The sequence below is a fragment of the Larus michahellis genome, chromosome 1 (assembly GCF_964199755.1).
Source record: "Larus michahellis chromosome 1, bLarMic1.1, whole genome shotgun sequence".
NCBI classification, from domain to species: Eukaryota; Metazoa; Chordata; class Aves; order Charadriiformes; family Laridae; genus Larus; species Larus michahellis.
Window position 1 is genome coordinate 167,203,363 of NC_133896.1, and position 16,440 is coordinate 167,219,802.

Consider the following 16,440-nt stretch of genomic DNA (forward strand, 5'->3'; position numbering starts at 1 on the left):
TGTGATGAATAAATTCAGAGTTTTATGAATTTGGAGGATTCTTCTAATATCTGGCCTGAAGTCTGTTAAAATTACGAACAGATGCCAAATTAAAAGTACGTGTCTGGAAGCAAAGGCTGAATTTTGCATACCAGCATTAATATCCCGTACCTGATATCTTGGCTTTGCCTCATATTAATATTTTTTAAGCATAAATTTTTGAAAGAGGCTCTACAGACCTGAATAAAATTGGGATTCCCCTTGAGTGGGCCATGAACAAACCTACAAAGAAACAGATCTGCTCTGCAAGTCATCAGTCAAATTAGAAATAAAATGCTAAAATTGACAAATATACAAAAGACTAAATAAACTTAGCATGCAAAAGGAGTGACAGGGTGTAACATGAGACAACAAAATCGGTATGCAATTGTGGGGATGAACTATATCTGTGCTAGTCAACGGTTATACATCTATGCTTTTATCTGTATTGCCAGAGAACTAGACAGAGTTTATAGTTATGCAGGGATTTAGAAAGCATTTAGGGTAACATTGTTTTGCATGTTAGTTACTATTTTGGCCCAGTGTGGTTTAAGTTTAACTGGGAAAATTAAGAACAATGGATATTGATGACATTTGATCTTTTTCAGAGTCAAATTATGGTCTCTGAAACCGGATGTTTTAATGCACAGATAACCAATGTTTCTCATTGAAGATTGGCACATGGGCACCTGATAGAGGTAGCTATGAAGTATGATTATGTCTGTAGAGATCAAAATGTGAAAGTGAATGGTTACATTGTCTTTCTTTTCTGAGTGTTCATTCAGTTATATATTGCCTTTTTTTTTTAATACAGAAAGATGCTCTTCCAAAATCCTCTTATGACTTAAAGGAAAAGAAACAACAACTGTTAAAAAAAAAAAAAAAAATAAAAGATAATGCTGGTGATCCTTAGCTGATGTATTAGCCCATGCTTGTTTATGTACAGATGCATACTTATATATATTAATGTAAATTAGCAGAAAAATTTCCTTTTCTCATTTCTGCAGAAAGTGGTCCTTGGCTAGGGTTTCAGCACTCAGAATTCTGATTCCCATTAGCAGACAATTTCTACTAGGACCAGGGAAACACTATTACTGGTCTTGGTTCTTCTCTCCTGGAGATTACTGTCTTTTCAGCAGTGACATGAGTGTTTGCCCTTGTCGCAGCAATTTAGACCCTAATGTGTTTCTGTAAATTGCTAGGCTGTATGTAGCAGCTCAGGAAGAGACATGATACCTTCTAGGTGGACAACATCATCTTTTAGAGGTACATAACAAAAAAGCTGCTCCACCATCAGAGCTCACAGACAGTAAGGTTTACTGACAGACAGTCTGAAATCTTGTTGTGTTCTCTCTGGACTGTGTTTGTATTTTATCTGGGAACAATTACATTTAAAATGCATAAACCACTTAGGGAACAGGAATGAAATTTTTCAGGACTTCCATTACAGATTTCTAACTATTGGACTACTTACATGCTGTGCCTCTTTTTTCTTTTTTTTTTTTTTTAGTCTTTGACTTCAAGATTTTGTATTAAATTAATGGAAAACTGAAGAGAAAATCTCAGTAGACAGAAGCAAAATTTTATCTGCATTTACTTGGTATGCCACAGAATTTGACATGGTCGATTTTCCTTATTATTTCACTATCTAAATTTGAAACAGGAATGATTATTGCTCAAATTAGTAATTATGTTAATGGGATTATGAACTCTCAAATAATATGATCTGAAATTCCAGTATTTTTCCAGAAACAGAGAAGTAGGTGGCTTTTGTGGGATTTACAGCTTTGTCACAAATACATTGTATGACTTTGTTACTGGAGGAGCCTTTTATCCCCCACTAAAATTTTCTCAAAAATTGTAAAGATTTTGTAGAGTTAACAATACCATATGTTTATTTTCCAAAATCTTCTTAACTTCATCTTAATTTTAAAATTTGGTATGAAAAGAGAACAAAATAATCTGCAGGTCTTTCTCTTGCTTTCTATTGATAGGGTTGTTCGCCTTTCTACCTCCTGCTGTCATGCACGTGGTATCTGAAAAGCTTCATTCTTAATGCAGTAAATGCCTGGGATTAGATGTATTTTATCTCTGTATGTGTGACGTCCATCATTGCTGGAAGGAGAAAAAGACATTTAAGAAAAACACATCAGAAAGCATTTGTGTGAGTACTGAACTGTGATTTGTACAACAAAAGCTGTCATATATGAGGTTTCAAGAGCAAAAGATGTGAAGATGGTCATCAAAATGCAAAACTAGCTAAGGAGGATATTTAGGAAACTGGGGTGAACATGAAATTTAGTGGTGAAATAGGAGGAAATTTTTTTAGCACTCATGTTGTTTATAACAATATTAATCCTGGCAGAAATAGATTCCAAGCAAAAAGGTCCAGATTCAATTTATAGTACTCTTTCTTAAACTCATAGGAAAGTGTGACTAAAAACCCACCTGGGAGAACGATAAACTCATTTGCATTGTCTGTGTGCACAGTGAACCATGTTTGCCTGCTAGAGAGCAATAACTTATATAAAAGAGTTTACTTAAGTAGGACTTTAATGAGGTCGAGGTAGAAATGAAAACTAAATAACCTATCAGTTTGGCAAACCTCAGAAACCTTTGAAAGACAAAGTTACTGTTCTTCAAAGTATGCTTGCAAAGTCATAAATGGTGGATAAGGAAGGCAGACACTACTCTCTCAATCCATTTCTGTCTTATTCACAGTTTATTGACCAGCCTTGTGCTCCAACTGTTCCTCTTAGCAAAGTCCATCCGTGAAGCAAACGGGTCCAATCGCTGCCACTAAAATAGGTGGTTTAAAGGGCTCTGCTACAATCCCCAGCTTCTACTGTGCCCGTCTTCCCACTGAGCAGAGATCTCATGGGTGGTAACAGCCTGAACAGCTCGTACCTGCTTTTGCTAGCATGATCAGTGTTAACTGTTCATTAGATGTGAGATATTGTCAGTAAGTTCTGTATCAGTCTTTCCACCTAACTAACTCAGTTCCTCTCTGGCCTAGGACTCTCCAAGGCCATGTTTGGATAGCCAGGCCTGTGCTGCCTTTACCTCTGCTTGCTCCCACAGCAACTTCTCTGCTTGTCTCTTCCAGTTCTGCTCAGACCTCTCAATACTGTGCATGTTCTCTTCTTCTTTTAGGAAGAGCTGACATACAGGTTTTATTCACCAAAAATGGTGTCTCTCCCTGGCTTCCCCCGCAACAGCCTGTTGTGTGCTACTATAGAAGTAGAAGACCAGGCGGTAAGTCCAGTCAGTGGCTGAATATCAGGTAGTATAGAGGACCAGTCCTGCTAGGGTAAGTATCCAAATTCCTTGTGCAGCTAATGAAGAGAAGTAACACTTTAGAAGGTGTTTTTCTTCTAGAAGAAGAAGCTGGAAGGAATTAGCTGGATTGAATCCCATGCTAAAAATGAGATTTATCTCTTGAAACCCCACATATTAAATATTAGGTATCCTTGAACCAATCTCTTCATTGCCAGAAGAGACTTATGTGACCCTACATACCTTTCTCACATTAGAGGAACCACTCTTTTAAGGTGCTCCATTGATCCAGAGGGCTCAGTTCAGCTGGCCACGCAGAAGCTCTTTATCCCTTTTGAGGTGACCTAAGGCATCTGCCAGCAGCTGGCAGAAAGGACACAAGACATGGCTGAGAAGGTCACCGCTTCCCTGCAGGACCAGAAAGGGGTGGGTGTCTCAGGCTGTCCTGGTGTAACTGCATAGACTTGTAACATGGCATTGCCATGGCTAGGAGCTGGACATCAGCTTTTACTGAATTTTCAAGTCCTCCAGACTGAGGATTGTTACACTTGGCCTATATGAACTTTTCTTGACCTGCCTGCAGCTTTGTTTTACTAGGTTTAGCTGTGGCAGCACGTTGGGTTTTTTTCCTAATTGACCAGGTGGCTATGGCAAATTTGCTTTACTTTAATTTACCTTTGCATGAGACAACCATAGTTTTATACAGATAGCAGTAGCAAGCAGTTATTCTGCATGGAATGAGATAATTATGACTTTAACACAATAATGCAATGTAGAGAAATACAGGCTTAGTGCGATAGCAGAGGCCTTGAGAAGCGCAGACACAGGCTGTGATGTAGAGGAACATAGGCATGGGATGGTAACGGACAGGGCACAGGGTTGGTACTGGGGACCCCAGGGCTCTAAATAGTTGACGCATGGTAAGTTAAAGAAATGCAGACCTGGAGCTGGACAAAACTCATTTTAAGGGTAACAAATAGAACCAAGAGATAGTATCAAACATATGTAAATAGCACTATGTATAGTAAATTCAGATGTAATTAGGAGCAACAGATGAATGAAGAAAGAGCAAACATATAAAAGTGTGTTAGCAAATGTATAAAAATTAAATGAAGTGAATCCTGGAGTGTGAAAGAATAAACGATCATATCTGTTCTAGATTCATGAGTTTAGACTACTTTTCCTCTTTGCCTAAAGAAACAGAGCAGTCTAAAGCAATTTTACTTTATGTTGTTCATTTTGATCAGTGGGTTTGCAGTGTTTCCTAGGATTTGGAATTGCATGGATACTTACAGTCCTCCATAAAGCTGATCTTTTGTGGGTTTTTTTATTCATAAAACACCATAACTAATGTGATATAGTTTAGAAATCTTTTTGCTAGTCAAGAGTATAGCTCAACATTTCCCATAGAAATTCCATTGCCAACAGCTGTCCTCAGTCTTAGTGGTTTTCTGAAGTGTTATAGAGAAAAAGGATTTTCAGGGCAAAAGATTGAAATCAAAGAAATTAAGACAGTATTTCAAAAATTCTCATTTAACCATGTATTTGTGTGCAAGTCTACTTAGATATTTAAGCACAAGTAGTTTCCCCTTACACTTGCTGTTTAGGTTACTAAAATGCTGAAAATTTTAACATCAAGTTATATATTTCATGGGAAAATACATGATTTTTTCATTAGATTCATATAGGTAAGATTTCACAATATAAATTTTTATTTGCTAAATTAAATTTTTATTTGTCATAGTATACATATAACTGGTACACAGCAGAGAAATACAAATTGCTATTACCTGTAATGTAGTGATGCTTTTCTAAAAACAATCTTACTGTATTAAATGTATCAGTTCAGTTTTGCACATAGATAATACAAAGCCAATCTATGTTTGTAGTTATATCTGTTGAATTCCACAGTATCACAAAAGTTTAAAAGAAGAACCTGGCCCATGCACTAATTACCAGCCCTACTAATGCTCTGAAAGTTCAGGTAGGGCATTTTTTATAGCTTACTAAAGATACACATGACAAGCAACATTTATTCTTCAGAATTATGTTGCTTTTTACCTTTTTGAAGGCCTGGTATCTTTTTGAAAATAATTAGGTGAAATGTAAGGATTTCACAAACACCTGTCTGCCAAAAAATGGAAATGTTTTCATAGACATGAAAAATATTTTTAACAGCCAGCACAAAAGTGTTAGCTATACATATAAATAAACTACAAGTAAACAGGAAAACACGGTCTCCTACTATGCAATATCAATGCACTACAGACACATCTATAGTGCACAAAGAAAAGGAAACAGCTCAGGGCAAGGTATACTGATGTATGCATTAGGCAGTATGGTTTTGCCCATCGGCAAAAGAGATGTTATAGTCTTTCATAAAAATCAGACTTTGCTACGATGTTTTCTAATGGACGAATCCTGCTTTAGATACAGAACTATGAATCTTTGCACAAGGTGCAACTGTGAAAACAATTTTTGCATGATGTGTTTACAATATTAAAATGTTTTGTTGTACCTAACCTTATGTTCACTTCCTGCAAATGTGTGACTAAACTGCCACGAGCACTATGGCCACCCCGTCCATTCTACTGATGCCATCATCTGTGATGCAAGGTGATCTGGATCAAGGAGTTCCTTTGGGTCAGAAATACCCTGAGGAGTTTTGTGGCATGGTCCTGTAAACTCTTGTACTAGTACAAATGAGAGAGACAGTGACATTGAGGGAAGCAGGAAAATCAGAAACTGCCACTGAGAAAATCCTCCATGTTACTTAAATTCAAGAGACTAACAATTGATTTAGACTGCCTGACAAACCTGGAGCGACATAGTTGTGACACCTAAATTAGGGATGCACAGCAGGTGATCTTAGCACAGCCCTCTGCGCTGTAAGGGGTGATGACATGCATCGACTGAGTCCTCCCATCCAAGAGAAGCTCAGCATATTATTCCTCTTCAATGTGAGCTGGTAAAAGAGTTCCATAGGGTACCAGGTATATTATCCCTACCATTTCACATTTACAAGTTCCAAAGTAAAGTAAAAGATGAAATATCCAACTGCCAGACATGCAAATTTCGTCTGACAAAATCTATCAAGCCAGGTTTTTTGTTCATGCATTACCAGGAAGAAAGAACTAAGAGTTAAAGCTTTACTAATAACTTGCTGAGATTTGCAAGAGTAGAATCTGCATTTTACTAGAGCTACATTAGCTTTTTAATCTAATGTAGTTAGAAACAACTTTTTTTTTTCTTCCTATTATAATCACTTGTAACTCAGAGCACATAAGAAAAGAATAATTTGTTGAGTAAGATTCTTGTTTACACAAGTATTTCAGAGTAGAACTGAACTTAAAAAAAATAAAGCAGAGAGCTTCAGTACCTCATATTAATTCATGCTCCTGAGAAGATGCTAGGGAAATATTAAGGTTAATCTGAAATCTTCGATAGATTAATCTAAACCCTGTTATAATCTGAACAAGAACAATATTTTGGTAAACATATAAAAATGCAGGTATAGAGAAATAAATGATGTATATGTGCACCTACCTATTTATAGAAAGACAGAAAGACAAAGATAACTTGTTCCGTGGCTATAGTTATGCTTCATCTTTTATTAGTCATGAAAGGAACAGTGATACCTGCTTCCAAAGGAAAAAAATGTTTTTTGTTTTCTTTCCCCAGCTACACTAAGGAAAGTTGTCACCTTAAAATATTTATTTGAAGTGCTAGAACATTAGTTATGAGAAAAAGTACTTTTTTTTTTTTCCTAGGAGATACAAGGTACATTTAAATACTCAGGTATGTCTACAGAAAATGAAAATTGGACATTCAAGAAGAATAGCTCGATCTTACTGAATAAAAATATAATGGATTTTTGAAATGTATTTTTAGAACTATTTTTTTCTAAAATATTGTTTTACAAGTAACAACATTGTCCTCTAATAAATTATTCCCTACAAATCTCTCTCACCTTATGCTTGTTGATTTTTTAATTGTGCTGAGACCATTACACAACTTTAATAGTGATATCCATTGCAATTTTAGTATAAACAGCATTTGAATGAGTGTCCATCTGAAGAATGGTACATGTTGAGTAAAGCATACCTACTTTAAACCATATCAGCTATTATACACAAAAAGTTTATTTAAAAGAAAGCAAAACAAACCAGAACAAAAATCGCATTCAACAAAGGTTTTGTGAGAGACAGAGAAGTTTTAAACTGTTAAAAGAGTCTGAGTAAAACCAAATGATAGTACTCGGAGCAACCTAGACCCAGGTGCCACATCTCAGGTGATGTGGGGAGCCCAGCGTCAGCCCTGTGCTGCCTGTATGACCCGCTGTTGGGAAAAGCCTCTGCAGCCCAAGGCGATTGACCCAGAGCGGCTCAAATACACGCTGCATACGGTCCATCATTTTATGTGGATACAGATGTTTTTCCACTGTATTGTCATGATTTCCAATTTAGGGTCTTTTTTCTTTTTCTTCTCCTGGCTTCTCTAACTTATCTGCATTTTTCTGCTCTGTACTATTCCTCATTTCATTGCTGGCTTTAATACCGGCAATGTTTGAGAAGTCTTTTTTCCATCTGCCAAACTTGGAGCTACACTTCAACATCCTGCCATGTTCCACAGTTTCTTGCAAGGGTACCTCCCTTGAAAAGTAACCTTGAGACAAATTGCAAAACAGCCTTGGTTTCCTATGAGGCAAGTATTGTCTCCTTGCTCTGAGACATTTTAATGTTTTTTTTTTTATAGTTCTTTAAGAAACAAGACTATTTCTTTATAGTATGTTAGACATGATGAAGGAACCATAATGCAGCCTAGCCTAGCAGACATATGAGTGTAGGCAATGATGTGGAGCGTGTGGAGGTGCCTAGAGATGGACGGGACAGGAGCATGAATGAGGTCTTGTGGCTGAGGGGCGAGTGAGGAAACTCCAGACCTGCCATTCTTGTATTCATATTGTCTGTGGAAGCAGCCCCCTCAACCTAGATTGTTCATATGTGTCTGTGAGGAAAAGACCTGATTTTGCACCCCAGAAGGAATTTGGCATAGGTGCAGTGTAGAAAATAGAAGAACAGGCCATGAAAAAAATGAGGAGTAACACAGACTAATTAACATATATCTGAAGAGGCCTTAGGACCTAATTACTATCACTATTTGAAAATGGGGATTATGTTTCCAAGCTGCTATAGAATAAACTGTTATCTCCTTGACTACCAGGTGCCATGAGTAAGGTCTTGAACTACACCCAAAAGTGAGGAATAAAAACAAAGTACTTTGTGATATAAATCAAATTCTAAGTAATGGGTATCGGAAGATTTTTTTCTCCATTTCTGAATCTCCTATTCAAAACTGTAGTCTGTTTTTCTTGAAGTGACTGATACTGGTCATTGTTCAAAAAAACATTGCTGGACTCGATTAATTTCTGGTTTGAGCTGGTATGAAAACAAAAAATAACAAAATCAGATTTTTGTTCCCTGATTTACCAATGTAATTTCAGTGTATGCTGAGACAACAAGACAAGTGAATTTGAAGGACTGGTTTACAAAACCTGCAAAAGAAAAAAGAGGTCAAATAAAATGTGCACACTTGCACACATGCCTACTAATGATGTTTATCTGGGCATGGAATTGCTCTTAGGAATGTTCAGTTGCTTTTTTAAATTTTATATCTGTTTGCCTCTATGTTATACGGTGTGCACTAACAGCTAATGCATGCATTTGGGAATACAAATATTTACAGTATTTTTTTTGAAGTCTACGAAGAGTTATAGGTGAAGTATGAGTGCATACAATACTGTACCTTTTTTTTTGCTTTTAAAGGACTGTAAATGAGAAATAAATACAAAATATTCTTAAATACTTTTGGATTAAAATGACATGGGAATTAGTCATTACAGGATAATAAAACCTTATAACAATAATATATAATTTACCACTAGTACTGTGGAACACTTGAGCTTGCGTCATCGTATAAAGCATAAGAACTTGAGCTGGGATTCATGTTGTGATTCGGATTTGCATTCATGCGTCACCACTTCAACTAGGTATCTAAGCTCCTAGTATTAATTATGGAGACCCGGTGTTTGATTCATGGGCCCACATATGCATGTCTAGATCTATTTGAGATACACACGAATATCCCACTTAGCTACCAGCTGCCACTCTGGATGGTTCCCGTTTAAGTAAGCCTCTGGAATTTCCCGTAAAGCCTGTGTCATATATGCCAATCCAATGAGGATGTCTTGGATACTCCAAGAAATCTTATGTGGCATCAGATACTTACTTTTGGGTGACTGAGTTGCTTTCTTAGGTATCTGTTTTCATATGAGCTGGACAACTTACTGAGTTTCATTAACTGTGTTGACAAAGGGCTCAGGCCACTTGCCCACAGAAAGACCTGAATCCCTTCAGTAGCTGGACACCAAGTAGGTTTTATTGCAACATCTCAACTGTCGCTCATTGCTGGTATTTTAGCAATTGAATGTTACCCTGTATTTCCACTGACTGCATGACAGCTTAGATGTATAACACATATGTAATAGACATATAGCACATAGGTAAACATGTGTATGTAGACATATAGATTGAGATATCTTAATCCAACACTGAATCTTAACCTTGATGTTATGTCTAGATAAAATGCAGTTGTATGTATATCTGCATATACATACACAGCATTTCATATGTAGTTTTTCTGAGCTATGACAAGTAATTCCTACTAAAATTATTTGAGTTTACACTGTGGATTTTTTTTTACTTTTTGAAGAAAGAGAGAAGGGCAAATTCAACATTTTCTGTTTTACAGGGATCACAACTCGGAAGGCAGGACTTTAAATGCAAAACTCATAAAGTGCTGAGCAACAGTTTCATTAGTTGCTACCAGTTGTATGTGGGGTTGTGAACAGCAGCACAAAGTCCACATGGAGAGCAGTTACTCTTGGTTTACCCCAGGGGTTGATACTGTTTGACTTCTTCATTAATGACCTGGACAATGCAACAGAATGCACTCTCAGCACTGGTGAGACCATATCTGCAGTGCTGTGTCCAGGTCTGGGCTTGCAAGGACAAGGGAGACATGGATATACAGGATAGAGTCCTGCAAAGGGTCATGAAGATTGTTAAGGGATATATACATAGGAGAGGCGGAGACTACTGAGACTATTCAGCCTGGAGAAGATGCAGGGGCGGTCTTGTCAATGTGTATAAATACCTGATAAGGGGAGTAAATAATATGGAGCCAAACTCTTCTCAGTGGTGCCCAGTGCCAGGAAAACGGGCAATGGGCACAAACTGAAATGCAATAGATAGATAACATTTAAACATAAGAACAAATTTTTTTTGCAATGCATATTCAAGCACTGGAACGCTTTGCCCAAAGAGGCTGTAGAGTCTCCACTGTTGGAGACATTCAAATACTGACTGGACTCGGCCTTGGGCAACTTGCTCTGGTTGACTCTGCTCTGCACAGGGCTGGTCTAGATGATCTCCAGGATCGCCTTCCAGGACTTGGTGATTCTGTGATACCTAGTCAACTTATTTTTAACATAAAATATAAAAGGAAACATGATTTTGCATGACTATACAGGTGTTAAAAAAAAACCAAAACCACACAGTAAAAATATTACGCAAACAACTTTGCTAATACTCAGGCCTAAGATCAAAGAGACTGATAATACACAAGCTATCGTAAATATAGCTATATCCACCAGATCCTTTATTCCAGGCTTGTGAGTGGAGATAAAGAAATGACAACGAGACACATATATCAAGCCAGAGCTAAACAGTTACCAAAGACTGAGAAATAGTGTTACCAAACTAATCAGCATAAATGTCATATAATCAGCCACTGTTGTACATCCTGCTCCAGTTGTGTCTAAAGTGCTGCCATCGTTGGTTTGATGGATTTGCTTTACGTCACTGAGGTTCATCTTGTCTGGCATCCCTGCTGAGACAAATAAGAAAATATAGTATGATGCATGCCTTGTCACTACGGGCAACGTTATAGCTAGAACAAATTTAAATATCCTTAGCACACAGACTGTCACAGTTTGGTTTCTAATTCTCATGTTACTGCCAAATTCAAAATCCTTTATAATTGCATCTAGAAACACATACTATACTATACAGCTATTCATCGTTGAAACTAGTTCAGAGGCCTGCCAGCTCTGAACAAAGTTGTTCTTGTAAAAATATATCTCAACAAACATTTGCAGACTGAAGTGAACAGTTTTGCAGGTCCCAGTAGTACCTAAAAGTCCGTTGCTCACATCTTTCTTGGATTTGAAGGAAAAGGGAAATAATTTAATGTGAAATTGCTTGTGTCTGGGTCCCAATATTATTCCAAAATAACATATACCTGATGGAAGGTATGCAGCAAAGTATACTTGTTGCTGTATAAAACCTCCATTTTGGCACAATTTAAACAGACTTTACAACATTGTAAGGCAAAATTGTAAAGCTAACTTTAAACAGGAACTCTTTTACTGAGTTCCCAGCTGAATATTTGTACTTTTTTGTACCAAGGTAAATATTTCTCTATCTCAAAACAGTGCCTTGTATGGAACAAGGATGTAATCACCCATTATATTTCCTCTGCCTGGTTAAGCAATCGGAGACAGAAGGTCTTGCAGACGCTTTCAGATTTGACAGCATTGTCAGCTGCTTGTATTTGTTATGAATACTTCTAGACTGTCTTAGCTCATATAATAACTTGTAGCATGCCACTATCAATCAAAATTAACAAGTCCAAATTCAGTGTTATTACATGCAACAAATATTGACATTGTAATTACACTGAGACTGAAAAAGGCTTCGTATAAAGCAAAGTCAATATTTATGTAATTAGGTCAATACATATATAATTCAGAAGGTAAGCTCTACTGTTGGAATAGCAGCATTAGAAAGAAGCTTAGCTCTACTGAGCTGACATATTGATTTTACAGTCTGAGTTTCTGCATTATTATTAATGGTTTAGGTACTTCTTTCGGTATCATTAGGAAAGATGAATAAACTACTGATAATTTTTTATTATTATTCAAAGGGATGGTGATGAAGTTTAAAAATTTTAGTCAGGGTGCTATCTTCTTTGTTAAGCTGGTTTAACGCAAGCTACAGAGAACCCTTATTTTTAAAAGGAACAACTTTTTTGGTGCTTGTGTTAAAAATACTCTTTTCTCTAAAAGCAGCTTGAAAGCTGCTCTTTCTGAACTTGCTGTATGTACTCAAATCTCCTTCCTGTAGCTTTGAAAAAATGCATTAAGGGAAGAGTCAGCTAAAGTCAATCATGCTGTCTGAGAAACCTGCTAGAATGAATTTGTCTGCTTTGCTGCTGTACTTAGACAGCAGAATATACTGCTATTTTGTGTGGATTTATCGATCCAGTGCTCTTGCCCGGAATTTGTGAAAATTAGCTCTATGGGTACAATTCAAGTGGACATACAAGGAGGAAGAGTGACAATAGATGTTGAGAAGGAGGCAATACAACTTCTACTTATCATGCACATTCAGTACCCTGTCTAGAAAACGATCAGTCACCCAACACTTCACTGAATGGATGTTTGGTGGATCATCAAAGAGGGTACGTCAAGGTGCTTTTTTCTGGGAAGTTTTGGTAGTAGAACAACAACAGAAAATGGTTTGGGTCATTTCACCAGAGCGTTAGTGAGGATTTCCCATATTTGAAAGACTAATTTCAACAGACAGTGAAAAATTCAGCTCCCACCCCTGCAACAAAGCAGTTCACCAAGTCCTATAGGCATAACGGAACAGATTTTTCCCAGTGTATTTACAAATATGCTATCACCATAGTGAAAGACATGGCCTTATATTAAACATCCAGGATATCACTTATTATAAAAGATAAATATAATAAAAAGAAAAATATTACTAGATCTGGCAGTTAAAGGAACAACAGGGTTCAGCTAAAGTATGCGATCTGAATCTGAAGGCAATGTGACTAGATATTAATTACTGACTGGAGACTCAGGTTTAATTTCTAGTGAAAATTTCATTGACAATATTATGGAAAATAGGACGAGAATACATCTGATTTTATGGGAAATATTATCTCAGTTTTTCTTTTCTTTCCAGTCTTAAATACATACTGCAAACTTTGGAAGTTCCCATGAAAAGAGTGTTTTAAAAAAATGTCAAAACCTACCAATACATTTTCCTTTGATCAATCAAAATCCTGTAAAGTATTGAATATAATCTCTAATGTTACATGCATATACTGTTAGGACTGCAGTGCAAATGTACAGCGAGCCTGTCGCCTATTCAGTCAACCCCATAAGTCTACGCCACAACTTTGACTTTATTGAAATGAGAAGTTCAAAAAATATACTTAGACATGTTCCTGTGAAAAAAGCACTGAAGAGAAGACCACGCCTAAAAAATAGTCTATTTTAACGGAACTGTGGGGTTTTTTTCCTGCAGAATGCTGTCTTTTTTTTTTAGCTATAACTATACAATATATATAAAACTATGTAAGTATAATATATATAATTATATAAAATGTATATAATATATAACTATATAAATATAAAATAGATATACTTATATAACTATATATTTAATTCCTACACATAGGCTATACTTTCTATTTAAATAAGAAGTTTCTGTTGTCCATTACACATCAGGATTTAAACATATATGTCACCTTTCATATATCAAAATCAGTAATGAAAATGAAACTTTCCTTTAAATGAAATTAACTTTCATAGTTCACAGCAAACTTGCAATGAGATCTTTCCAAACATTTGCAGCTGAAGAGACTAAAACCAAAAGCAAACTTGTTTGATTTTAGTTTCCTCACGTCCTAGAAGCTGAAATTATGTTATAGAAGAGACATTTAAGTTTCCCAAATATAAATGTCTACTTTAATATCAAAATCATACCAGAGTTAATATTTTGACTGGAAAATGGCAAAATTCAGATATTTCAGCTGAGATTCAGAGTTTTGTTCTGAAGAAAAGCTAAACATGCAGCAGAGCAGAAAATAAACCTCTTGGGAATTAAAATACAAATATAATGTTTGCATGATCATGTATTAAACAATGTTGCCAAGTATCACATACCTGTCCCCAGCATCACCTGTGAAACTCAGTGGCTGCAATTTAAAGTATTGTCCTGCTCTGGTTTAGAAAAAAAAAAATCAGTAAAAGAATTTCACCGAACATCGATGATCAAGGGACTGGAACACCTCTCTTATGAGGAAAGGCTGAGACACCTGGGTCTGTTTTGCCTGGAGAAGAGATGAATGAGAGGAGATCTTATCAATGCTTATAAATATCTAAAAGGCGGGTATCAAGAGCATGGGGCCAGACTCTTCGCAGTGGTGCCTGGTGACAGGACAGGGGCAACGGATGCAAGCTAGAACACAGGAAATTCCATCTAAACATGAGAAGGAACTTCTTTACTTTGAGCGTGACAGAGCACTGGAACAGGCTGCCCAGAGATGCGGTGGAGTCTCCGTCTCTGGAGACATTCAAAACCTGCCTGTATGCGTTCGGGTCCAACCTGCTCTAGATGACCCTGCTTTGGCAGGGGGGTTGGACTAGATGATCTCCAAAGCTCCTTTCCAACCCCTACAATTTTGTGATTCTGTGATTGTGATAAATAGCACACTATCTCAATATAGTGTAAGAGCTGCAGAGTACTTCTAATGGTCTTTAACATCTTCTAAAGATATTTAAAGATTTTGAGAGGTAATACTGCTGGTAGTCTTGAGAGCTGACCTGTTATGTTCTCCAGAATAGCTATAGCAACAATACAATTTCTTTCCAATATTCAGCAAGAGCCTTTGATCTTCATTTGAAAAGTCAAACCTAAAGTCATGGAAGATTTTCATTTGACATGGAGCTTTTCTCCTGAGATTGTCAAACTATTACAAAAATGGGCTATGACTTTTGAGCAGTAGATGCTTGCCTACCAAGGGCCATGCTGGGAATTCAAGCATTTTAAATGTTTTAAATGGAACATCCTCTAATAATGGCCTAGGTTGAAACCCAACCATAAAGTGTTTGTGTAACTGTAGTCTAACATCAGACATCTTGCTGTATCGTCTTCTGTCTGCTGAGTAACATATATCAGAACTAACATGGCTCTTCAAGGGAAAGTGAAGCTGCCAAATGAGCTGCTGTGGGAATCCCATTGGATACAAACCCTTTCAAAGATCTGGAGAGCAGGAAGAACTGGATTTCTCTCGATGCATCATTTTTATGGTGTTCTGGAAGATTCAAAATATGGTCTTTATGGCATTTGCTATAGGCCTTAAATATAAGGAAGACTTTGAGTAAGGATGGGACTGTGTTTCAGATAGGAAAAAAATGCAGAAAGTGGCTTTTACAAGACAACATTCCTGTGAAGCTGTATGCAAAATTCTTCTTAGAAGGGCAAATAACTATTTCAATTGTTATATGTAAGCTAAATTTTGGGATCTTATAAGACATGAGCTGTGAAGAAAACCACTGATAACTAGTTGAAATGCTGTCCCAAAATTCATGAGAAAGATCATGAAGAAGCTTTATGAGAGGTTAAAGAAATACATAAAGGTCAGATGAATAGACCAAAAACCTGATGTGCTGTAGATGAATGTTTAAACATGAAGTTGGAAATGTAATTTGCAGTAATTGGGTACCTGGAAAAGGATGACATGTAGGCATCTTGGTAATGAATTTATAGATATCAGTAGGAAGCAATAATATTTTGGGGATGTAGAAGATAAACTTGGATGTAACTGATAAAGTAAACGGAAGAATTTCTAGGCAAAGCCAAAAAGAATAGCATAATGAGTAACAGGAAGGAAGAGACTGTGATATCAGAGCAATGAGTTCAGGAATTTGCAGCTAGCAAGAGCTAAGACAATTTCCTTACTGTGTCAAGTAAACATTGACACTAACTAATATCAACATATTTTTGTAATATGAAAGAAGACGTAATATTAGTTTGATTCCTGCAATTCACAATAATGAGGTCTCAATAATGACTTTATGCAGTTAAACTTCAAAAAAAATGCATTACTTGATTTTAACAAAAAAGAAGCAGAGAAAAAAAAATATTTATTTTGCATTGTCATTCCATAAATTAAAATGACATATTAGTTACCAAACCTTTTTTTTTTTTTTTTTTTTGATTGCCCAAT

The 16,440-nt window shown here is 36.5% G+C and overlaps 1 protein-coding gene across 5 annotated transcripts in view; it reads right to left on the reverse strand.

The window, feature by feature from the left end:
* Window positions 1-4,822: 4,822 nt before the first annotated feature.
* GPC5 (glypican 5) overlaps window positions 4,823-16,440 on the reverse strand; it is a 735,781-nt gene continuing 724,163 nt past the window's right edge. For 2 of the 5 annotated variants that reach the window (XM_074563128.1, XM_074563101.1), the window contains one exon: window positions 4,823-11,241. Coding sequence is in view for 2 of the 5 variants with exons in the window: in XM_074563101.1 (XP_074419202.1) it covers window positions 11,084-11,241 (158 nt within the window). In the remaining 3 variants the exon portion in view is untranslated. Of the gene's footprint in view, window positions 11,245-16,440 lie in introns of all 5 variants that reach the window. The other 3 variants (XM_074563139.1, XM_074563091.1, XR_012584227.1) reach the window with 2 other exon arrangements.